Source organism: Capricornis sumatraensis, chromosome 1, assembly GCF_032405125.1.
Source record: "Capricornis sumatraensis isolate serow.1 chromosome 1, serow.2, whole genome shotgun sequence".
Classification (NCBI taxonomy): Eukaryota; Metazoa; Chordata; class Mammalia; order Artiodactyla; family Bovidae; genus Capricornis; species Capricornis sumatraensis.
In genome coordinates this window covers 104,558,569-104,584,902 of record NC_091069.1, presented here as the reverse complement: position 1 = coordinate 104,584,902, position 26,334 = coordinate 104,558,569, and the positions used below count along the sequence as shown (strand labels likewise).

General features: G+C 48.1%; 1 protein-coding gene across 1 annotated transcript in view; it reads right to left on the bottom strand.

Moving 5' to 3' along the window:
- Positions 1-22,775, bottom strand: part of LOC138092050 (two pore channel protein 2-like) — a 56,058-nt gene extending 33,283 nt beyond the window's left edge. The window contains exons 1-5 of the mRNA XM_068987938.1: positions 22,701-22,775; positions 10,905-10,993; positions 9,789-9,903; positions 7,134-7,262; positions 333-449 (exon numbers count right to left, since the gene is read on the bottom strand). Coding sequence (XP_068844039.1) covers positions 333-449; positions 7,134-7,262; positions 9,789-9,903; positions 10,905-10,993; positions 22,701-22,775 — 525 coding nt within the window. The remainder of the gene's footprint in view (positions 1-332; positions 450-7,133; positions 7,263-9,788; positions 9,904-10,904; positions 10,994-22,700) is intronic.
- Positions 22,776-26,334: the final 3,559 nt, after the last annotated feature.

Sequence of the window (26,334 nt, the reverse complement as noted above, 5' to 3'; positions counted from 1 at the left end):
AGGGATCTAACCCACGTCTCCTGCATTGGCAGGGGGATTCTTTACCACTGAGCCTCCAGGGAAGCCAAACTGGTGTGCGGAGAATGGATAAACAAGGCCCTACTGCATATAAGGAATTATACTCAGTATCACATGATAGCTGTGCTCACACCCTACCCATGGTGGAAAAGAACACGAAAAAGAATGTACATATAAATGTGTAACTGAGTCACTTTTTTTTTTGAGTCACTTTATTGTACAGCAACAATTAACACAACTCTATAATTCAAGTACACTTCCCCCCCCAAAAAAAAAAAAACCACCCTCTTGTGTATCCTAAATCATATCCTTACCTGACGACTTTCAGGGAAGTTAATGAGGAAGACTGGCCTCAAGGCCCTTGACCATCGAACTCCTCGGATGTTAACAGCTTCCAGGGACGCATAGATGACCAGATCAATCAAGGTCAGCTGTGACAGACATGGGGCGGAGATGTCAGTACTGCGAGAGGGCTGAGGAAGTGCCATACAGATGCATGTTCACTGACCCAGGAGGAAGGTCACAATGCATCACAGGAAAAGAACCCCATTCATCAACAGCATAATCCAGTTTCATAGCAGAACATTAACAGCAGCTGTCATCTGGGAGTTCACCATGTGCCATGGCCTCAGAGAGTGAGTTCACCATGTGCCATGGCCTCTAGTGAGCTTTGCACAGACTATTCCACGCCCCCTGCAGAGGGTACCACTCCTGGATGGAAATGTTTGACACACAGACAGGGAGATCATGAGGCCCCAGTCACACAGCCAGCAAGAGGGGCAGGCCTGGGACTGGACCCCAGAAGGCTTGGTAACAGAGCCTGGCCAGTTACCAGCACTACCACGTGTCCACACCATGTGGTACTTTCCTTCAGTTCCACATATGAGGCAGGTTTTCTAGCCCAGTTCCCAGGTGGCATCCGTGGTAAAGAACCTGCTTGCCAAGGCAGGAGATGCAAGAGACGTAGGTTCGATCCCTGGGTTGGAAAGATCCCCTGGAGTAGGAAATGGCAACCCGCTCCAGTAACTTTGCCTGGAGAATCTAGTCTACTGGCCTACAGTCCAGGGGGTCGCAAAGAATTGGACAAGACGGAGCATGCACACACACAACAGGATGAAAATATCCAGATTACAGAAAACTCTTATCAATCCTTATTAAGGTGATCCTGAGGATGGACAAAGGAAGAAGGTCCCAGAGCAGCTTAGAAAAATATAAGTTAAAAAAGAATAATCTACCATCATCAGAAATATTAGATCAGTCCCTTTGGAGGCAAGGCAACGAGGACTGAGAAAGCTCAATCACAGTGGGAGAGAAAATACAGACTCAGAAAGAGGCTGGTGCTGGCCGCTGCACGGAGCACCACCTGGAGGGAGTCAGAGGGGTTATTCCAGGGCAGCAGGGATGGACGGACAGCTCACCAAGGGTCACGGTATCTGGGGAGGCTTCCTGGAGGAAGCACTCCCTGATGCAATCTTTCGTTGTTGTTGTTAATTAATTTTAAAATTTTTGGCTGCACAGGTCTTCGCTGCTGTGCTCAGGCTTTCTCTAGTTGCAGCGAGCAAGGGCCTCTCTCTAACCGTGGTGCAGGGGCTTCTCACTGCAGCGGCTTCTCTAGCTGCAGAGTCCAGGCTCTAGGGCGTGCAGGCTTCAGCAGTTGCAGCACGTGGATTTAGTTGCCCCACCTTATATAGAATCTTCTCAGACCAGTGATCGAACCTGGGTCCCCTGCACCGGCAGGCAGATTCTTAACCACTGGACCATCAGGGAAGTCCCCTTTGATGTAATCTTAAAGCAAATAAAAGCTTTAAAAGCACACAACTCTGAGAAGTCAAGAGCCGTGGCAGGCAGACACAGCAAAGGGATGCTCAGGAAGCAGGGACTCCTGGCAGTGGGGGCAGAGGGGAGCAGGAAGTGACAAGACCTCAGACTGAGGGCAGGTGAATTTGAGGATCAGGCTAAAAAGGTAAGTATTATTCCCAGAGCCTGGGGAGCCCAGAAAGTATTTCAAATAAGGGTGATGGAGGTGAAGGAGTGTTATAGATGCAGGACAGACCTGGACGGGGCACCCTGTACCCTCATCCGGTTCACTCCATACACCTCTGAGGAGTACCTCTTCCACGCAAGGCATTGTCCCAGCTCTAGAGAGAGAAAGCTCTCAGAGCTCTCCGGAGGAAACCTGGATGAGACAGGGGCTGAGGGTGTGCGGGGCGGGGCTCTGAGGAGGTGGCGTGGCAGGGATGGCCGTGCAGGTCTAGGAGGGGAGGACCTCCGGCGGGAGGGACACAGAGCCTCCGACACGGACTTTGGCTTTTCTCTGGTGGGATTCGGGACGCTCTAGAGAAGAGAGCACGGTGACCAGGTCGGACTTGGGCTTGAAAAGTGCTCATGTGTCCATCATAGTCACGGCTCCGTGCTGGAAGTCTTAGGAGATGAGGACGGACTTCCGACCCTGTCCCAGGAGGGGGTCATGCAGCAAACACGGCCATGAAAGATGTACATGCACTCCCAATTCTTCCCTTTTTTTTTAAGTTTTCCATCCGTCTCATCCTCCACCTTCCTGTGTCAGGCAATACCATGTTATGGACTGAACTGAAGATGTCGTCATAAGTCCCATCTCAGACCTAGGGTTCTTGTACAGTAAGACACTCATATATGAATATGTTATGTCCCAAGAGTGCGTTTGTAACTCCAACAAAGTTAGCCTAGGTACCCAATTATACACAGTACTTAACTAAATAGTAATTTACTTTACAGTATTTTACTGTAATGGGGCTTCCCTGGTGGCTCAGAGGTAAAGAATCTGCCTGCAATGCAGGAGATGGAGGTTCGATCCCTGGGTCGGGAAGATCCCCTGGAGAAGGGAATGGCTACCCACTCCAGTATTCTTGCCTGGAGAATCCCATGGACAGAGGAGCCTGGCGGGCTATAGATCATGGGGTCGAAAAAGAGTCAGACGCAACTTAGTGACTAAGCAACAGCAACAGCTTTACTGTTGTAAAGGCTTACAATACTTTTCACATAAAATACATTTTACATAAAACACACACAAAAAAATAAAAAAACATTTTTAATCTTAGAGTACAGTACCTTGAAAAGTACAGTAGTACCAGTTACATCACTGCTGCCTTTACGATTGCTCATGGACATCTTGGAATTGAACTAAAGATACGTGCAGAGGTACTCTATATAATCCTGTACAGAAAGGTACACAAAAGCACAGCGACTTGCAGAAGACGCACGCACATGACAATATACACACCAGACACGTGAATGACTCTCACGACCCGGCATGTGAACACAGGTCACATCTTTGAAAGTTTGCAAGTTGCAGGTTCGTATGCAGGGGACTTACTGTGTTCATTTTTTAATAATAGGAAGTGAAGATATTTCTAAAAAAAAAAAAATGAGACCAGAGAGACAACTCTGTGTATTTCAGGAGTTCAGCAGATGTATGAAGGAACTCAAAACAAATTGAGAAAGGGTGAGAAAAGAGCGTGGACACTCTAGATTGAGGCAGGCTGGCTGCTGTGCTGAGATGCTAATTATAAAGTGCCCTCAGCTAATCACCACCCAGGACCACTCCCATCACAGCAGCATTTCAGAATACATCACCCTGCCTCACTTGGCATAACCCCTTAGCTGGTGTCCTTCCAGATCATTCTATGACGCTCTATTACTCTTTCTTCTTTTCCTTTAACAAAGATGTGTTCCAACTATACTGTAACCTGCTCTTTTGACCTAATAAACAAGAAGCAATCTCTCCTTGATCATAGACACATAAGTGCATACAAGGCCATTTTAACAGATGTGGATGTACCATATTTTATTTATCTTCTATTGTCAGGAAAAGAAGAGAAGTGAAAGGCAAAGGAGAAAACGAAAGATATAAGCATCTGAATGAAGAGTTCCAAATACTAGCAAGGAGAGATAAGAAAGCCTTCCTCAGTGATCAATGCAAAAAAATAAAGTAAAACAATAGAATGGGAAAGACTAGAGATCTCTTCAAGAAAATTAGAGATACCAAGGGAACATTTCATGCAAAGATGGGCTCCATAAAGGACAGAAACTATATGGATGGACCTAACAGAAGCAGAAGATATTAAGAAGAGGTGGCAGAATACACAGAAGAACTGTACAAAAAAGATCCTAATGACCCAGATAACCATGACAGTGTGCTCACTCATCTAGAGCCAGACTGAACTGCAAAGTCAAGTGGGCCTTAGGAAGCATCACTCCGAACAAAGCTAGTGGAGGTGATGGAATTCCAGTGGAGCTATTTCAAATCCTAAAAGATGATGCTGTGAAAGTTCTGCATTCAATTTGTCAGCAAATTTGGAAAACTCAGCAGTGGCCACAGGACTGGAAAAGGTCAGTTTTCATTCCACTCCCAAAGAAAGGCAATGCCAAAGAATGCTCAAACTACTGCACAATTGCATTCATCTCACGTGCGATCAAAGTAATGCTGAAAATTCTCCAAGCCAGGCTCCAACAGAACATGAATCGGGAACTTCCAGATGTTCAAGCTGGATTTAGAAAAGGCAGAGGAACCAAAGATCAAATTGCCAACATCTGTTGGCTCACTGAAAAAGCAAGAGAGTTCCAGAAAAACACCTACTTCTGCTTCATACCAGACCACCTTACCTGCCTTCTGAAAAATCTGTATGCAGGTCAAGAAGCAACAGTTAGAACCAATGGACTGGTTCAAAATTGGGAAAGGAGTATGTCAAGGCTGTATATGGTAACCCTGCTTATTTAACTTATATGCAGAGTACATCCGGAGAAGGCAATAGCAGCCCACTCCAGTACTCTTTCCTGGAAAATCCCATGGACAGAGGAGCCTGGTGGGCTTCAGTCCATGGGGTCGCTAGGAGTTGGATACGACTTAGCGACTTCACTTTCCACTTTTCACTTTCATGCACTGGAGAAGGAAATGGCAACCCACTCCAGTATTCTTGCCTGGAGAATCCCAGGGATCAGGGAGCCTGGTGGGGTGCCGTCTATGCGGTCGCACACAGTTGGACATGATTTAAGCGATTTAGCAGCAGCAGCGGAGTACATCATGAGAAACACTGGGCTCGATGAAGCACAAGTTGGAACCAAGACTGCAGGGAGAAATACCAATAACCTCAGATATGCAGATGACAACACCCTTATGGCAGAAAGTGAAGAGGAACTCAAAAGCCTCTTGAAGAAAGTGAAAGAGGAGAGTGAAAAAGCTGGCTTAAAACTCAACATTCAGAAAACGAAGATCATGGCATCTGGTCCCATCACTTCATGGCAAATAGATGGGGAAACAATGGAAATAGTGTCAGACTTTATTTTGGGGGGCTCCAAAATCACTGCAGGTGGTGACTGCAGCCATGAAATTAAAAGACACTTGCTCCTGGGAAGAAAAGCTATTACAAACCTAGACAGTATATTAAAAAGCAGAAACATTACTTCACCAACAAAGGTCCATCAAGTCCAAGCTATGGTCTTCCCAGTAGTCATGTATGGACCATAAACAAAGATGAGCGCCAAAGAATTGGTGCCTTTGAACTGTGGTGTTGGAGAAGATTCTTGAGAGTCCCTTGCACTGCAAGGAGATCCAACCACTTAATCTAAAAGGAAATCAACCCTGAATATTCAATGGAAGGACTGATACTGAAGCTCCAATACTTTGGCCACCTGATGCAAAGAACTGACTCATTTGAAAAGACCTTGATGCTGGGAAAGATTGAAGGCAGGAGGAGAAGGGGACAACAGAGGATGAGATGGCTGGATGGCATCACTGACTCGATGGACATGAGTTTGAGCAAGCTCCGAGAGTTGGTGATGGACAGGGAGGCCTGGCGTGCTGCAGTCCATGGGGTCAAAAAGAACTGGACACAATTGACTGAATAGAACTGAACTGATTGTCAGGAAATCCAGTTGTTTCCAATTTTTCAATACTAAGAACAGCTCAGCCATGACCAATCTTGTGGATAAATCTTTGAACACATCCTTCTTCCCTAAATATCAAGTCCCAGGAATGGAAATATGGAAGCAAGCACTTGCACACAAAAGGCTTTTCCAAAGGGATTGCTAACCAGCCTTCCAGAAGAAACAACTGATTCTTCCCTCGAGTAAGCGATGGCAAAGTTGAAGGGATGAAAGGACTGAACTGTTTTCAATCTTGCTATGATTGCTTTACAGGCAAACGCATGGCCTTTTATTGTTGCTTTCATGTATAGTTCTCTTATGGGGGGGGGGGGTACAAAGAGTGGCCGGAGAAGGCGATGGCACCCCACTCCAGTCCTCTTGCCTGGAAAATCCTGTGGATGGAGGAGCCTGGTAGGCTGCAGTCCATGGGGTCGCAAAGAGTCGGACACGACTGAAGTGACTTAGCAGCAGCCGCATAAAGAGTGGCTTTATTTCTTTTCCAGGAAAAGGGGGAACACAGTAGGCTAGCCTCTCAAGAACCATGCCCTCCCATAGATATTTCTTAATTAGTCAAGTTAAACACATTTTTCATATTTGCTAGTATTTACTTCCTCTTTTAGGAGATGCCATCACCAATTTTCAGCACATACTTTTCATAGAAAAGTTGAGCATTTTTATTTAAAAAAATCAAAACATCTATTTGGTCTTTATGCTACACTGAACTATGAAAAAGCTAACAAGCCGTCAATTAATACATTAATCTTTCAATCTCAATGACTGAGCAGCATTCATACAGATATACTATGTACAGGTATATATAATACAGGTATTATGTTCCTGAACTTCAGTATGAAAACACAGCAGGAAACAGAATAACCATGTTCATATGTGTAAATGCAATTCAAGGAAAAAGGAATGGAAGGATATATGCCAGAGTTGGAACTAGCACTCTGTTCTGAGGCTGCCCTGCAGCACAGTTTTTAAAACTGTAGTTTCCGTTTCTTTTTCCTTTAATTTGGAAGTGCCCTTGAAACAGTAAAATACTCCCACCGTCACTTTTTGCCCAATGTGCGCTTCCCTTGTGGTTTTCTGGCAGTTGTGCTGCTGGTGCTTGCTCTCCCAGCATCTGTCATTTTCCTGAACCCACTCAAACCTACCGCGTCTTTTCATACTTTCTGCCTTTGACTCTCGAAGGCTCTGTAACGAGCACTCACCACTATGGTTACCATGACGCAGATGTTTTTTGTATCCTTCCAGAAGACCTTCTGAGGAGTGACTTTCGCAAAGTGAACCAGTCTCCCGAAGAAGGCAGTCAGACAGAGCACTTCTGCTATCGAGGTAACCTGTGGCAAAAAAACAGAGCTATGGCTTCATGCTCTCTTACTCCCTGACACCGCCCTGTGAGACTTAGCAATGTCCCTCAGTTTTGCTTGGGCTTCCCTGGTGGCTCAGATGGTAAAGAATCTGCCTGCAATGCGGGAGACGCAGGTTCCATCCCTGGGTCAGGAAGGCCCCCTGGAGGAAGCAATGGCAACCCACTCCAGTGCTCTTGCCTGAAGAATTCCATGGACAAGGAACCTGGAGGGTACAGCTCATGGGGTCACAAAGAGTTGTTGGACACAACTGAGCAACTAACACTTAGCTTAACATTGCTGAAAGTTACAGCAAAATTCTTACTGGTTGGAATATTTTCTTTCTCTTAAAATGAAACATGCCTCTCAACCACGAATCCCATGACCCAACTGACAGGGTTTCCTGGAAGGGGTGGGGTGCGGTGGGTAAATTAGCATGCAGAGGACCCCCAGAGGGCATTTCCTCAGAAAAGCTGGGGTCAGGGATTGGCAGAAATGGGCATCTGCTATGCTCTCAAATTCCCCGTGTTCATACTCAGAACAGACACCTAGAAGTTCAGTGTCTCTAATAACAATGCTCCAGAGATGTGTTTTGAAATGCCGGACCATTCCTTAGATTGCTGCCCTCCCACCCTGCTGCCCGGATTTCGCTGGATGCTACCAGACCCACCTCGATGTCCTGACCATCTCCTCCTTGAGCTATGGGTATCAATTCCAAACTCCCACAGGCAGCTAGCTTTGCAGTCTGTGAGTGCAACTCATATTAATACTTTGCCTGCGGTTGCCAGGAGACAGTAAATCCTCCCTAACAGGAGTACTTCTCTCCACCAGTGGGGAGAGAAGAGCTCCGTGAGGGTGGAGGGAATGAACCTCTCAAGGGAAGGAGGAAGGGGCTGGCTCTGGGCCCTGAAAGCAGCAGGTGGCACAATTTCTCCACCCCTGACCCCAGCCCTCATGAGCCCTGGGCTCGGATATGGGCTGCAGCCCCTTCGAACTTTCTAGCTTTCAGCCTGTTCATCCTTGAGGGGCTGTAGAGACTTACTGTCAAGACCAGGCTTACACAAGGGCCAGGGGCATTCCAGGACACCCTGGCTCAAGATGAGATTTTCTTGGTAATGCTGTTGCTGTTGTTCAGTCACGAAGTCGTGACCCCACAGACTGTAGCATGCCAGGCTTCCCTGTCCTTCACTATCTCCAGAGTTTGCTCTAACTCCTGTCCATTGAATCAGTGATGCCATCCAGCCATCTCATCCTCTGTCGTCCCCTCCTCCCCACCCATCCCCCGTAATTTGACTTTAGAGACGTGAAGTGCAAACACTGGCTGATCAGATAGCCAAGCCCAAGCTGTGTGTGAGCAATATAAACAGCAGGGTGGGGACACAGAGAGACGCAAGGGGCTGAGAAGAGATCCACGGGAGCGCACCTCGTCCAGGGTCGGGCGGCGGGGGCGGGGACCAGCTCTGTTCAGGTCTGTGAACACACAGCTCTGCTTCTTCAGGTTTGGTGTTTGTTTTGACAGACACTGGGCTAAAAGTTTTCTGCCCAGAGACGTCATTAATTGTGACATCCTCATCAAATGGATACCACCAACCTTGGAAGCACCCACGGAATATTGCCAACTTTGATGGCACCCAACAAACCTCCCTTTTTTACCTCCCTGTGCAGGGTCCTCCCCTGTTGACTCAGGGCTTGGGCATGTGATGGGCTCTGGGCACCTGGGCATTGGCAAATATGGTGTGAGCGGAGGTTGATGGTGCTTGCATGTTAGGATGCAGCTTCTTAGACCCCCATCCATAGGGAGAGGCCTGAGCCACGGGGAGAGGCCGAGAGAGAGCAGAGCAGAGAGCAGGGGCTCTCTGTGAGCCCCCAGCTGGCCATCAGACCCACTACCCCAGCCAAGAGAAAAATCTGCCCAGTTGAGCCAGTCACCCGCAGACTCATGGGAGGCAGGAAAACCTTGTTCTTTAAGGCAAGGGTCAAATGAACTTTATCTGTCAAAGGACCAGACAGTAAATATTTTAGGCTTTGCAAGTCATACAGTCTCTGTCACAGGTACACTGAGAGGCGAGAGCAGTGTGAGTCGGGAATTAATGTGAGCAGGTCTTCAATTTATTACTTGGAACCCATCTGCAGTAGCTGGGTAATCTGATGCTTTACTTCAAAGCACCTATAAATAATAACTTATGACTATGAAAAAAGCTGGAAGTGTGGCAAGTACAAGACACATATTACACTGTATGGTCACAGTGTCTACTCAACATTAAATAAACATGCCCTCAAACATCACTTGTCTGTCCAACGTGCCCTTGTATGCAGAGAGGACCCAAAACCGCCACTTTGTTTCCAACGTCTACTGAGGAAAAGCATCAGCTGGGGAAATAGACAGAATTCTTCCAACCCCTTCCCCCGGAAAGAAAAATGAAACCAAATTCATACATACTGAAAATCTGAGGGGAAAAATGCAACTGAATTCATCTGTGACAAAGTCTGATTAGCCATTCTGTGCTGAGAGCTTACCAAGAAAGGGAGCGGGAACACGGCTGGTTCCTCAAAGAGGGCAAGCGCAAGGTCGACCCAAATGAAGAAGTAGGTGGCTGCCCGCATCGTCCAGTGGTTATAGAAGTGGTAAAGTCTGGAGCGGAGAACAGAGGAAGTTACAAGCGAGGAGCAGGAGTTAAACAGCTACCCCGAGCCCCATTCGAAGAGGAGGAATGGGACGTAAACTGCAAAGGCCAGGCTCTGACCGCTCTTTCAATCCTAGGGAGCGAGGGGTAGCGTTTGACTGAGCGCGCACTACAAAATGTTCACAGCGAGAAATCTCACCAGCTCTCAAAGTGCAGTCTCTTAACAGTCTCAAGCTAGGATGAATACCCTCCTGGTGGGGTGTTGGTGACCCCCGAACCCTGAGATGTACTTTTGGAGGGCTGACACAGAGCAAACCTTCAGTCAGGGTGACCTGTTATTAATATTACATGGTGCAGGAGCCTAACTGATTTATAATATGTATCAGCCCATGTCGGCATGGTGGACCCAGAGAGATCCCGCGGTCACACGGTTCTCTTCCTGTAGCGGGTATCCCCCAAACCTGCCAGACAGCATCCAGGCATGAGGCATCCGCTGCTGCCTTTGGAGGTACTGACACCTCAGTCCTGATGGTAAGATTTTTTTTTTTCTTATTCTGAGCTGAATCTTTGATTTTAGTTCAACCTTTAGGGGCTTAGGGAGAAAACGCTGAATTGTCATGAAAAGAACATATGAGTCCTGTCAAAAGGCAATCGAAAGTAAAAGAACACGTCTTCTTTTCACGTGGGAAGCTCCAAGAGGACAGCCCGGTGAAAAAGACGCCGCGTTTCCCACTCGGATGTCTCCCTGTCCCGGTGTCACCCGCTTATCTGGCCTTGGCACGTGCGCTGAGTGCCGCCCTAGCGCGAGGCACCGCGCTCCTAAAACGTGGAAGAGCACCAGCCCTGGGGTTTGCCCGACGTCACGCGCCAGACCCCAAACATTGCTCCAAATATTAGTCGATTCAGTGACTTTAATTTGGGCTCAACTTCAAGAACATGAAGTGCTAAAGGGCAGGCGACTCTAGGTTTAACACTGTTTCAAGCGTTGCCAGTTGGACACTTGAATTACCTGATGGCTTGAGGGGATGTCTCAAACGGGACGTTTCTGTTGTACTGGGCGTCCGAGACGTAGGCAGCGGCCAGGAGGAGCTCCCGGTCCTCAGTGGGAGAGAGAGGGGAGAGCAAGTCAGGGCCAGAAGGGACACCGGCGTTTCTGTTCGGAAGTACTGAGCGTGAAAGGAAAGCCCTCTTCTCCTCGCCCGCCCCCGACCCCCGACCCCCCTCGCAGGGAGGAGCCAGCACCAACGCTGCCGCATGGTGGCCTCCAGGTGCTTTCTGGGCAGCGAGAAGCCTGCTTAGCTTTTGGGAATTCAAATACAGGCTCTCAGAGGAAGAGATGAAAGCCACCTGGGTAACACCGCAGATTCTGTACTGTCTGAGCCACCAGGGAAGCCGCATAGATCTATTAATAAATGTGTTTAAACGGTATATTTCTACGTTCATATTGGGCTTCCCAGGTGGCCCTAGTAATAAAGAACCCGCCTGCCAATGCAGGAGACCTAAGAGATGAAGGTTCAGTCCCTGGGAAGATCCCCTGGAGGAGAGCATGGCAACCCACTCCAGTATTCTTGCCTGGAGAATCCCACGGACTGAGGAGTCTGGCGGGCTGCGGAATATGGGTTCACAAAGAGTTGGATATGACTGAGCATCTGAGCACATTCATACACCAAGCCTCAAACTATAGACTTTAAACAAGTATGGTTTGGTGCATATTAATTATAGTTCAATGAAGTTGTTAAAAATTGTCCTCCCCCCGCCAACAACAACAACAACAACAAAACATTTGGATTAAAATTTGATGTGGAACAACACTCTCACGGGTGAATTAACTGCTATAAGAATATAACATCTACTGATTCACATGCATTCTCAGGGGTCTTAAACACAGGTCATTAAAGCCTAAGAAACATCATATAAATGTGTTAAACAATTACTACATATTTTCTTTTATGTAGTTAAAAAATATTTTAGCTAGAAAACCTAATATCAATTATTGTTCTGTGGAATATCTTGAACCTTTAGGAACACTCGAGTTCCCCAGGGCATGCTTAGACAGCTATAATATTTTAGTTACAAAATAGCTGGCATCAACAAAAGTTGATTTTTTTAAATGAACACATTAAATTTAAGAAAATTCCATTAAGCTCCTAAAAGATCACACTGGGACAGCAAAGAATTCTGATACCGAAGTTTTTTTAAAGAAAATATTTAAAGTGAAATCTCTTTAAGGCATTAGTTAGTTAGTTCTGGAGAAGGCAATGGCACCCCACTCCAGTACTCTTGCCTGGAGAATCCCATGGAGGGAGGAGCCTGGTAGGCTGCAGTCCATGGGGTCGCAAAGAGTCGGACACGACTGAGCAACTTCACTTCACTTCACTTTAGTTAGTTAGTTCATTCGCTCAGTCGTGCCCGACTCTTTGCGACCCCATGAATCGCAGCACGCTAGGCCTCCCTGTCTATCACCAACTCCCAGAGTTCACTCTGACTCACGTCCATCGAGTCAGTGATCTCATCCTCTGTCGTCCCCTTCTCCTCCTGCCCGCAATCCCTCCCAGCATCAGAGTCTTTTCCAATGAGTCAACTCTTCGCATGAGGTGGCCAAAGTACTGGAGTTTCAGCTTTAGCATCAGTCCTTCCAAAGAACACCCAGGGCGGATCTCCTTCAGGCATTACTATTTCCAAGAGGGACTTCCCTAATGGACCAGTGGCTAAGACCCTGTGCTCCCAATGCAGGAGACTGGGGTTGATCCCTGGTCAGGGAACTAGATTCTACACGCAGCAACTAAGAGTTTGCATGTCACAACTAAAGATCCTGCATGCCACAACTCAGACCCATTGCAAATTAATTAATTAATTATTATTATTATTATTATTATTATTTAATGATGAGGGAACTCCCTGGGGGCCCAGTGTTAAGCCTCTACACTTTCACTGTTCAGGTTAGTTCTCTAGTGATCACTGGTCAGGGAACTAAGATCCCACATGCCACACACACACATACATACAAGAAAATCTTTCCAGTCCTGGGGAAACCATTTGTCCACAAATATAAACAGGTGGACAGCTACCAATTTGAGGGCAATCATCCACACAGCCTCCATGTGGAGAATGGGGAAAAAACACTGTCACTGTTCTCAGTCGTATCCAACTCTTTGCAACCCCCTGGACTGCAGCTCGCCAGGCTTCCCTGTCCTTCACCATCTCCTGGAGTTTGTGCAAACTCATGTCCATTGAGTCGGTGATGCCATCCAACCATCTCGTCCTCTGACCTCCCCTTCTCCTGCCCTCAACCCTTCCCAACATCAGGGTCTTTTCTAATGAGTCGCCTCTTCGTATCAGGTGTCCAGAGTAATTTCTCAGGCAATTGGCCCCTGGGTGTCTGGGGCTACCTCCCTCAGACCCCACCCAGACTCCCTGTATTGAATAAGTAAGCATCATGGCACCCCATCCAAATGACCCCTTGCCAGCCAAACTCATGCCTGTCATTTTTAAATAGGCTTACACTTTCACAACAGCTAACTTACATTAATATTTCAAAGCCTTCCCATTCTTAATGGCTATTCTGTTTCTGACACCTATCTCTTCTTAGGATCCCATCTGCTCTGTCCTCTGGTTTTTCTTTTCTTCCTTCCCTCCATCCCACGTGTGTACAACTTCTAAGTCTCCTGCCCATTTGAGCTTGGGAAGAAGTACTCTCAACAGGCAGAGTTATGGTACATGAGCTCTCTCACCTGTGTTAAGCCCATTTGTATCCTCCTCGTAAAATGAATGACTTTTCATCCAACCCAAGAAAGTGGCTTATGTTAGACACGCCATTCCAGAACTGCATATACTTTTCAAGTTTACCTGGGAATCACTACCCAGTGGCATTCATGGTAAAGAACCCGCCTGCCAGTGCAGGAGACATAAGAGACGTGGGTTCAACCCCTGGGTCAGGAAGATCTCCTGCAGGAGGGCATGGCAACCCACTTCAGTATTCCTGCCTGGAGAATCCCATAGACAGAGGAGCCTAGCGGGTTAGAGTCTATAGGGTTGCAAAGAGTTGGAAACAATTGAGCCAACTTAGCACGTATGCACGCCCATGTCTACTGTGAAAATGGCAAAGACTGGATATCAGGCATTCCTCCAGACATAGCTGAAAAGTGGCTTCATATCTCAAAACAGCAGCCCCAGTCTAGGGGAGACACTGCTGACTGCCTGGACAATAGATCTTACCTCCCAGGCACAATACAATCACCTTCAGAGCATTTGCTTGTAAAGACCTTGCAGCCCAGACAAATTACATAGTTATCTGGGAGGTGGGACCCAGCGCTGAACTTTTAAAGCTGCCAGGGGATTCCAATGTGCAGTCAAGATCAAAGCATCACTGGTCTAAATATGGCCATTTTACTACTGTTTCTCATAGGTTTTGTATTTTCATGGCACTTGGACAATGATTGACTTCTCCTGATTTTTTTTTTCCTTCCCTTTTCTCAGAGCCATGACATTTCCTTTCCACTTCCCAAGACTTAAAAACAAATGTAAGAGTTCTGCATTTTCTCCTCCTACCCTCCCCACTTTGTAAGCCTTCATTCTGAGGAAGGTGAATAATTTAAATCCCTCAGGGAAAGAGGGAGGAGGGGGTCCAGGAGGGAGGGGGAGATGGAGTCCAGAAGTTCCGGTGGAATGAACAACTGTAAGCTCCAGATACCTTTAAGTTCAGAAACCCTGAGAAAACCGAAGCTGTTGATAAAGGTGCTTTGAAAAATGCCAAGGGATTTCCCTGGCAGTCTAGAGGCTAAGACTTCACCTTCCAAGGCAGGGGTTACAGGTTTGATTCCTTCTTGGGCAGCTAGGATCCCACATGCCTCACAGCCAAAGAAAACAAAACATAAAAGCAGAAACAATACTGTAACAAGTTAAATGTTGTTGTTGAGTTGCTAAATCTAAGTCAGGAGTCTGACTCTTTTGTGACCCGACTGTAGCCCACCAGACTTCTCTGTCCACGGGATTTCCTAGGCAAGAATAATGGAGCAGGTTGCCATTTCTTTCTCCAGAGGGTATTCCTGACAACAGAGCAAACCCAGTCTCCTGCAATGGCAGGTGGGTGGTTTACCACTGAGCCACCAGAGAAGCCCCAACAAGTTTAATAAAGACTTTAAAAACGGTCCACATTAAAAAAAAAAAAAAAAATTCGAAGAGAGAAAAAAGCCAAAATGTCTTATTTAGATATAGAAGAAAATTTATAAAACTTAAAGTAAAGTTACCATAAATTTCAAGCAACATGCTTCTCCTTGTCAGTTTCCCCATGTCATTAGAAACACTGTCCCCTCTCTCTGTCTCTCTCTCTCTGACTCCCTTCTCTCCTCCCATAGGGCACTCTGATGTCCAGAATACAGCAGATCATTGCTTCCCCATGCACCTCACTCAAACCTTCAGTCGACAACACTTTGCCTGGCGTGCCCACAAAATCAAACGTCAACCCCCCGGCTTAGCCCTTAGGGCCTCTCCCTCCTGCCTTGGCTCCCCCACTTTCCCTACAGGAATCCCCTTCTCTGGCCCAAACTGATGGACTGACTGTCCCACTCCCAGCTCCATGCCCACGCCTGATCCCTTGCATGGCTAAAGCCAGGAATATCCTTTCTACCCTCCTCCATGGAGACCCATCTCAAATTTCACTTTCTCCTTGAGGACTGCCAACGCCAGCAACTTCCATTTCCATGTGGGAAGACAGCCAAGGGATGCTTTCGAAGTGTGTGGTGAGTATTCCATACAAAGAAATGGCTTCGGAGGCTAACCTGGGCAGGAAGGGCGAGAATATCAGTGACCACTTGGTGTGGGTATAAACAAATCGTGTGCCTCCATGCAGAAAGCAGCAGCCTAAGGGCCAAGGGCAGCCTGAAGATATGTTTTGTTCGGCCTAGAGAGTGCTTTCTGGATGCTGGCTACTGACTCAAACTTTTTACAAAGCTGGAGCCAACACAGAAATGTGAACTTCTGGTTTCTCTTCAAAAGATCGTGACATCTGGCCAGGCTGGGTTGCACTGCAGTAAGTGTTTGCATCCCGCCCTGGTACTCAGTCACCTGAAGGGACGCTTAGTATTTTCCCCAATTTTATGGGTTAGCCCGGCAGTCCTTCCAGTCAGGTCAGGGCCAACTTAGCCAGTCTCTACGGTTATCTGGGGCTAGATGGTCTGGAACCAGCTGCGCTCACACGTCTCGGCTGTGTGCACCACGCAGCAGGCTGGCCAGGGCCCTTTGCTACGTGGTCAGTGGGTCCCCAGAAGCATCTGGAGGACACACACCAACGCTCCAGTAATTTCCATACCTCTGCTTGCATCACATCTGCCAGCCTCCCACTGGCCAGGGCAAGTTTCACGGCCAGTGGTCTCAAGGGCTGGAGAAATAGACTCCACCTCCTGATGTAGGGGGTTGCAAAGGCCCGTTGCAGAGGGGGAATAGATCCAAGATGCAGTGTGTGGCCATTTTTGCAATTGATAGCCCACGTGGTACAACCAACTGGAGGTGGGTAGCTGTGGTCTTCATTGTCCAGAGGACATGCCCTCCAGGTCACAAGCCCCAGTCCCCTCCCCAGCTGGATTATTCCTATCCAGGTCACTACTTTTATGTTGCTCCCTGGCCCCTGTGGACATTTCAGCTTGTGACCACACCTGATTTAGGGTTTCCCAGGTGACGCAGTGATAAAAAATCTGCCTGCCATTTCAGGACCCAAGAAATGCACATTCAGTCCTTGGGTTGGGAAGTTCCCCTGGAGGAGGAAATGGCAACCCACTCCAGTGTTCTTGCCTGGAGAATCCCACGGACAGAGGAGCCTGGCGGGCTGCAGCCCATGGGGTTGCGCAGAACGAGACAGGACTGCAGACACGTGCATGAGTTGATCTCTACCTGATTTAATTAACACCTTCTCAAGCCCTCCTGGTCACTGCCCTTTCCTCCTGCAAGGAACCTCTCTGAAAATTGCTATAAGGGAACACCAGTGAACCAAGAGCCCCCAGACAGGGTGATCTAAGAGTTGGACGAACAGGTTTAAGAAGAACACAAAAAAAGAAGCACAAGATTACCTTTTGATACAAAACAAGTATCAAGAGGTAATCACATAGAGTCACAGGGAAACAGCCTAGGACATGGGCCCTCAGCCTTGGCTGCCCCGTTCAATACTTAGTAGCTTTAAAATTACTGTTGCTGGGACTTCTCTGGCAGTCCAGTGGTTAAGACTCCACAATCCCAATACACAGGGTGTGGGTTTGATCCCTGATTGGGAAGATCCTGCATTCTGCAAGGTGCAGCCAAAATCAGGAGAAAAAAATTACTATTGCCCAGGCCACACCCAGGTCAATTAAATCAGAATCTCAAGGTAGAGTCTAAACCCAGATAATTTCTTTTTTTAATTAATTAATTTATTTTTAATTGGAGGCTGATTGCTTTACAATATACTGTTGGTTTCTGTCATCTATCCACACGAACCAGGCATAGGTATACTTATGTCCCCTACCCCTTGAACCTCCTTCTCACCTCCCACCAAACCAAGAAACATTTCTAAAAACTCCCTGGGTAATTCTGCCCAGCAATAAGGCAGAAAATCACTAGCATCGGATTATTTCTGTTTCAAAACTGAAAGTATTGGTCAAAGCACCAGAATGGCTTGCCATCTCACTTTAGTCGCTCAGTCGTGTCTGACTCTTTGGGACCCCATGAATCGCAGCACGCCAGGCCTCCCTGTCCATCACCAACTCCCAGAGTTCACTCAAACTCATGTGCCATCGGTGATGCATCCAGCCATCTCATCCTCTGTCGTCCCCTTCTCCTCCTGCCCCGAATCCCTCCCAGCATCAGGATCTTTTCCAATGAGTCAACTCTTCACATGAGGTGGCCAAAATACTGGAGTTTCAGCCTCAGCATCAGTCCTTCCAAAGAACACCCAGGACTGATCTCATTTAGGATGGACTGGTTGGACCTCCATGCAGTCCAAGGGACTCTCAAGAGTCTTCTCCAACACCACAGTTCAAAAGCATCAATTCTTCGGCGCTCAGCCTTCTTCACAGTCCAACTCTCACATCCATACATGACCACTGGAAAAACCATAGCCTTGACTAGACAGACCTTTGTTGGCAAAGTAATGTCTCTGCTTTTGAATATACTATCTAGGTTGGTCATAGCTTTTCTTCCAAGGAGTAAGCGTCTTTCAATTTCATGGCTGCAATCACCATCTGCAGTGATTTTGGAGCCCCAAAAAATAAAGTCTGACACTGTTTCTACTGTTTCCCCATCTATTTCCCATGAAGTGATGGGACCAGATGCCATGATCTTCGTTTTCTGAATGTTGAGCTTTAAGCCAGCTTTTTCACTCTCCTCTTTCACCTTCATCAAGAGGCTTTTTAGCTCCTCTTCACTTTCTGCCATAAGGGTGGTGTCATCTGCATATCTGAGGTTATTGATATTTCTCCCGGCAATCTTGATTCCAGCTTCTGCTTCCTCCAGCCCAGCGTTTCTCATGATGTACTCTGCATATAAGTTAAATAAGCAGGGTGACAATATACAGCCTTGACATACTCCTTTTCCTATTTGGAACCAGTCTGTTGTTCCATGTCCAGTTCTAACTGTTGTTTCCTGACCTGCATATAGATTTCTCAAGAGGCAGGTTAGGTGGTCTGGTATTCCTATCTCTTTCAGAATTTTCCACAGTTTGTTGTGATCCACACAGTCAAAGGCTTTGGCATAGTCAACAAAGCAGAAATAGATGTTTTTCTGGAACTCTCTTGCTTTTTCGATGATCCAGCGGATGTTGTCAATTTGATCTCTGGTTCCTCTGCCTTTTCTAAAACCAGCTTGAACATCAGGGAGTTCACGGTTCACGTATTGCTGAAGCCTGGCTTGGAGAATTTTGAGCATTACTTTACTACTAGCATGTGAGATGAGTGCAATATCTACTACTGTGGGCAGGAATCCCTCAGAAGAAATGGAGTAGCCATCATGGTCAACAAAAGAGTCCGAAATGCAGTACTTGGATGCAGTCTCAAAAACAACAGAATGATCTCTGTTCGTATCCAAGGCAAACCATTCAATATCACAGTTATCCAAGTCTATGCCCCAATCAGTAATGCTGAAGAAACTGAAGGTGAATGGTTTTATGAAGCTCTACAAGACCTTTTAGAACTAACACCCAAAAAAGATGTCCTTTTCATTATAGGGGACTGGAATGCAAAAGTAGGAAGTCAAGAAACACCTGGAGTAACAGGCAAATTTGGCCTTGGAATGCGGAATGAAGCAGGGCAAAGACTAATCGAGTTTTGCCAAGACAATGCACTGGTCATAGCAAACACCCTCTTCCAACAACACAAGAGGAGACTCTACACACGGACATCGCCAGATGGTCAACACCGAAATCAGACTGATTATATTCTTTGCAGCCAAAGATGAAGAAGCTCTATACAGTTAACAAAAACAAGATCGGGAGCTGACTGTGGCTCAGATCATGAGCTCCTTATTGCCAAATTCAGACTAAAACTGAAGAAAGTAGGGGAAACCACTAGACCATTCAGGCATGACCTAAATCAAATCCCTTATGATTATACAGTGGAAGTGAGAAATAGATTTAAGGGCCTAGATCTGATAGATAGAGTGCCTGATGAACTATGGAATGAGGTTCGTGACATTGTACAGGAGACAGGGATCAAGACCATCCCCATGGAAAAGAAATGCAAAAAAGCAAAATGGCTGTCTGGGGAGGCCTTACAAATAGCTGTGAAAAGAGAGGCGAAAAGCAAAGAGAAAATGAAAGATATAAGCATCTGAATGCAGAGTTCCAAAGAATAGCAAGGAGAGATAAGAAAGCCTTCCTTTGCGATCAATGCAAAGAAATAGAGGAAAACAACAGAATGGGAAAGACTAGAGATCTCTTCAAGAAAATTAGAGATACCAAGGGAACATTTCATGCAAAGATGGGCTCCATAAAGGACAGAAATGGTCTGGACCTCACAGAAGCAGAAGATATTAAGAAGAGGTGGCAAGAATACACAGAACAACTGTACAAAAAAGATCTTCATGACCCAGATAATCACGATGGTGTGATCACTCACCTAGAGCCAGACATCCTGGAATATGAAGTCAAGTGGGCCTTAGAAAGCATCACTATGAACAAAGCTAGTGGAGGTGATGGAATTCCAGTTGAGCTGTTTCAAATCCTGAAAGATGATGCTGTGGAAGTGCTGCACTCAATATGCCAGCAAATTTGGAAAACTCAGCAGTGGCCACAGGACTGGAAAAGGTCAGTTTTCATTCCAATTCCAAAGAAAGGCAATGCCAAAGAATGCTCAAACTACCACACAATTGCACTCATCTCACATGCTAGTAAAGTAATGCTCAATCCATACATGACCACTGGAAAAACCATAGCCTTGACTAGACAGACCTTTGTTGGCAAAGTAATATCTCTGCTTTTGAATATGCTATCTTGGTTGGTCATAACTTTCCTTCCAAGGAGTAAGCGTCTTTTAATTTCATGGCTGCAGTCACCATCTGCAGTGATTATGGAGCCCAGAAAAATAAAGTCTGACACTGTTTCCACTATTTCCCCATCTATTTCCCATGAAGTGATGGGACTGGATGCCATGATCTTCGTTTTCTGAATATTGAGCTTTAAGCCAACTTTTTCACTCTCCTCTTTCACTTTCATCAAGAGGCTTTTGAGTTCCTCTTCACTTTCTGCCATAAGGGTGGTGTCATCTGCATATCTGAGGTTATTGATATTTCTCCCGGCAATCTTGATTCCAGCTTCTGCTTCTTCCAGCCCAGTGTTTCTCATGATGTACTCTACATATAGGTTAAATAAGCAGGGTGACATTATACAGCCTTGACGTACTCCTTTTCCTACTTGGAACCAGTCTGTTCCATGTCCAGTTCCAACTGTTGCTTCCTGACCTGCGTATAGGTTTCTCAAGAGGCAGGTCAGGTGGTCTGGTATTGCCATCTCTTTCAGAATTTTCCACAGTTTATTGTGTTCCACACAGTCAAAGGCTATGGTATAGTCAATAAAGCAGAAATAGATGTTTTTCTGGAACTCTCTTGCTTTTTCGATGATCCAGCAGATGTTGTCAATTTGATCTCTGGTTCCTCTACCTTTTCTAAAACCAGCTTGAACATCTGGAAGTTCACGGTTCACATATTGCTGAGGCCTGGCTTGGCAGCCAAAGGCAACACCAGGTTGAAAAGGGTTTTAAAAAACTGCTTCAAAGGAGAGGGCAGAAATGCTTTTCAGGTGACTATGCAGTTTCTTATTAAGTGACCCCAAACTAACTTTTAAAAAGGTTAACCAGGTCAGATTGGTACCAAGTGGCTGAGGGCTGAGCTGCAGTTCAATGACTTAGTCAATACTGTTATCTCAGAAGCTAGGGTTCTGCTGACAGTGACCTGTTGGTACCAGGCTCTTCATCCGCTCCGCCTGCTCCCAGGCTGGCCCCTGCAGGCATGCATTAAGCTTACGTCTCACTCAGGACTCAGCCGGGACTCTGGGCTGTTTTCAGCCCTCCTGGCATTTCTGGAGGCCTGCAGTGACTTTTCTACATTCTTTAATTTTGACAAAGAAGCGTTAAACACACAGTGAGACACCTGACAGTCTCAAAAGATTTTCCTGCCACAGAAGACTGGTGCTCACCGCCAGTGTCATCAGTTTGCAGAATGAGGGGAGCAAGACCTGGGTTGGGCTGGAGCCAGGGACCAAGAATCCTTTTCCTTCTCTTCCTCCTTGACCTGCTTTTCTCCGCTTAATCCTTTAAGGGACAGGGTCCATGGTAGAATCTGCCTGTTGGAAGTTGCCAAGCCCCTTCGGGAGCCCAGTAACAGCACTGGGGGAACAGAGCATTTAACCCCACCCAGAAGCCTGCCCCTTAGACCACCTGAGCAGGTTGCAGGGGCCACATAGCTGAAGGGGGGAGGAAGGGGAAGACTTCTCCATACACTCAAGGAGACAAAGGACTACAACACCTATCACCTCCCACACACTTGCAGGACTAAAGGAAACGCCTCCGTGCGCCAAGCAAGGTGCCCTGGGCCCCACCGACACCGTCTTCTGGAGACGGGTGTGATTTATCACCGCCACCCTTACAAACCAGAGGCTTCCAGCGTCTTGTCATTCGCAGCTAAAATTTCCTGAATCAGAGCCGAGGCTCTTTCCATTGGCGCCCTGCCTGCCTCTCCACTGAGTTCTTGTCCAGGGAAAGGAAACAGCCCGAGAAGAACTCTTTCCAGTTCCCAGTCTTCCCAAGCTCAGGCGGTCTGGGTGAAAGCGGAGCTGAGCGACTGCGCAGCGCGTCTGCCCGGCCGCAGGGATCCGAAGAGCCAGGGAGACAGCAGCGCTCCCCGCCCCACATCCTCCAGCCTCCCGGGCGTTTCCCTTGAGTGGGACCCTCCGCCATGGAGCGCCGTGCGGCGGGCACGGGCCACCCAGACCCGGGGGCGCGCCACAGGGAGACAGGACCCCCAACACGCAGCCGGAGCGCCGATCCCAGCTTGGCCCCCGCCTCCTTGACAGCTCCAGTAACGGCCCGAACGCGCGGGGCTGCGGCCAGGGGCACGGCGCCTCTGCGCTCCAGCGGCGGTGCGCCTCCCGCACCCGAGCGCCCAGAAGACCGAAGAAGCCCGGGGGCGGCGGGACTCTGCAGCCGCATCTCCACCTCGGGGCCCTCGTTCCCAGCGGCTGGCACTGGCTGGGCTCGGGGTCGCTCTCCACCCAGGAGTCCCGAGGACTGCGGACGCGGGGCTGGGGGCGCTGCCGTCCGCGTGCAGCCACCAGCCCTCGGGGCGCCGTTACCTCCAGGCCTGGCGGCTCCTCGGACGACGACGGGCGCGAGTGATGCGTCCCCGCGGCTCGGCTGTCCCCGGGCATCGCGGCGGCGACGCGCGGGGCGGGGATGGGGCAGACCGGGGCCCCGGGCAGCGGGCTCAGCCCTCCGGCTGCTGGAGGCCCGGGCTGGGCGCGCTCCGCGCGGCCCTTCGTGTGACTGCGGCGGGACCTCACCGGTGGAGGATTGGCGGCGGGCGCGGCGCGTCCCCGGCTCTGGCCCCTTCCCGCCCTGCCCCTGGCGTGGTGCTGGAGCCGGCGGCGGCGACGCGGTCTCGCCCGGGGCGGGGGCGGGGGCGGCAGAGGGCGGGACGCTAGCGGCTGAGCGGATCCGAGAGGCTAGAGGCCAAGCTGGCGAAGGGTCCCAGCCGTGCGCCCTGGGCGCGTGACTGCGCCTAGCTTTCTGTATCGATAAAATAGGAACAAGACCTTCCTCCCAGGGTTGTTGCGAGAATTAAAGGACTTACTGTATTCAGTTGCTGCCATTGGCAGGTGCCCGGTAAATTATGTTTCCTTCCGAGTGGAACCCCCTGGAGAGCTGGGTGTGGGCCCAGAGAAGGGCCTCCTGGGGCAGATACCTCTGAGAAGGGGTGTGCGAACCCTCCTCCCTTCCCTGGTGCATCCCAGTATCAGCCTGGACAGGAACTTGGGGTTACTAGAGCCGCTGAATTTGGAAAGAAAGCAGATTAGATTTTCATGAGACTATTCCTGATATTTTTTAAAGTTGGAATGAATTTAAAAAATAATAATAAACGTTTACATGTGTTTAAAAAAATTTTTTTTTCTTGTAGGGCAGGCGGTGCTGGGCTTCTGCACCAATGAACTTCACTGAAAAGTGAAAGTGTTAGTTGCCTGACTCTTTGTGACCCCATGGATTGTAGCCTGCCAGGCTCCTCTGTCTATGGGGTTCTCCAGGCAAGAATACTGGAGTGGGTTGCCATTACCTCCTCCAGGGGACTCTTCCCGGACCAGTGATCAAATCCCTGTCTCCTGCGTTGGCAGGTGGATTCTTTACCACTGAGCCACCAGGAAAGCCCATGAAATCCACCTACACCTCTCAAAGGAGGAAGAAGCCTGGCAGGGCAGGGACTGACCCTGGTCACCTAGCAAGAGGCACAGTGTTCCTCTGGGCTCATCAGGACTACTCTGTGCTTGGTACTGATGGATGCCAAGGTCCAGGTGGGGTACTGTGGTGGGCAGAATTATCACCCACCCACCCCAGGATTCCAGATCCTGATCCCTAGGACTGTGAATCTGTTACTTTACTCCTCTAAAGCAGGAGTCCCCAACCTTCCAGATGTCATGCTTGATGATCTGAAATGGAGTTGATGTAATGATAATAGAAATACAGTCACAATAGATGTATCCCCAAACCATCCCCCTCACCCCATCTGTGGGAAAGTTGTCTTCCATGAAATTGGTCCCTGGTGCCAAAAAGTTTGAGGACAACTGCTCTAAAAAGACTTCACAGTACTGTTACTGATCAGCTGATCTTAAAATACAGATTGTCCTGGATTATCTAAAGTGACCCAGTGCAATCACGTGAGCCCTTAGAAGCAGAAGGGGAGGTGAGAGATGATGGTTCTGGAAGGTGTGCCTGGTGGGAATGCTGCTGTCTTGAAGATGAAGGGGAGCTACAAGGAAGCGAATCTGCCATCAGCTTAAATGGGCCTGAATGGGAATTCTCCCCAGAATCTCCAGGAAAGAACACAGCAACTTTATTTCAGTGGTTTGAGACTCAGGGCGTAGAATCCAGCCATGCCTTCCTGGACTTCTGACCATAGACCGCACTAATAAATGGATGTTCATTTAAGCCCCTAAGTTTGTGGAACTTGGTTACATGCAAGAGAAAATGAATACAGGACCCTAGACTGCTTTTCAATGCCAGAGTCAAGTTCTTGCGGTGCGGCTGCCCTACACTGAGAAGGGCAGGTGGCCCCAGGTCCTTAGTAGGCATGCTGGGCACTAGATTTGACCCCATCTGCCTCTTCTGGTTGTTCCCCCTCAGTTGAAGCTTTACACCATCTGGGAGGCCCTTCCTCAACTTCTCCCAGCCAGTGGATCACTTCCCCTGTGTGGTCCCATGCTCTTCATGAAAACAGCCGTGTGGTGCCTCAGTTCTTCTATTTGTATATGCCGTCACACACCACTGGGCCACCAGCACCTGGTGGAGGAGGGACTGGGAACCATGATGTCTGAATCTCCAGTTCCTGGCACAGAGCAGACACGTGGTAGTTAAGTGAAAGGCAAAAACGGAATTCATACCAGCTTGTGGCCAGTGGTTCTTATCTACAGGGTGTCTGCAATAATGAGTTATTGTCACTGTTTATTGTGTGGATTACCCTAAAACTCTCTACATGCTCTTGAGAAAAGACAGTGATTCTGTTTCTATCCAAAATCATGACGTATGGAATGGTTGTGTTTTATGGTGGGGTCTTTTAAAATGGCTTTTCATCAGTACAGTATAAATGCGTGCATTGTAAAGTAGAAACCGCTCATCAAAGATAACCACAGTTAGTGCATTTCGGCGAGCAGCCTTCTCCACGTCTCTACCTGTGCACACAAACATACATGCATGCAGTTCTGTGTACATGAGATTATATTCTACCCTGCAGATGCTGTTCATCTTCTATCTATATCCTTCCTACCCAGGAACCCAGAATCAGGCCAGGCTTCCACCCTCACTAGAGGAGAATCTATACAGGCTAATCTATACAAGGTGTTTCCTGCCAACAGTTACCAAGGGAAGAATGTAACTTCTTAAGGTAGCTCAACCCATTTTTAAAAAGCCGTGGGCTGGGCTTCCCTGGTAGTTAAGAATCCTCCTCGCAATGCAGGGGACACTGGTTTGATCCCTGGTCTGGAAAACTCTCCCATGCTGCCAAGCAGCTAAGCCCGTGTGCCACAACTGCTGAGCCTTTGCTCCGGAGCTCAGGAGTCACAGCTTCTGAAGCCTGCCCACCCGAGATCGCATGCTCCACCACAAGAGAAGCGCCAAAGCTGGAGAGAAGCCTCTGCTCGCCACACCTAGAGAAAGCCCACTCTCAGCAATGAAGAACCACACACACAGCCTGAAAACACTTTTTTAAAAAAGCTATTGGCTTGAGAGCAAAGACTTCTTCTCTCTCTTCCCTCCCTTTCTATAAATGTAAATTTTTAAAACTCAAGAAACACATTTTCCTAATGGCCACTGACAACCATCTTCCAGCCAGCCTTGGGTAAGGATGATGCTGTGGATGGTAGAGCAGAGAGATACATACAGGCATCCAGGTCTCTGAGGACCTTGTGGAGAGATTGCTTTTTGGTACCTCCCTCCTTACAACTGTCTAACTGTTGCAGGAAGGTGGGCCCCGGAAACTGGGCTCTTGTCTAACACTCGGAAATGCATTGTCCAAGGAGACGCCTGTGCTGACAAAGCAAGAGAGTTTATTGGGAAAGGGCACCTGGATGGAGGGCAGTAGGGTAAGGGAACCCCGGAGAACTGCTCTGCCACGTGGCTCACAGTCTCGGGTTTTATGGTGATGGGATTAGTTTCCCGGTTGTCTTTAGCCACTCATTTGACTCAGAGTCCTTCCTGGTGGTGCATGCCTTGTTCAGCCAAGAT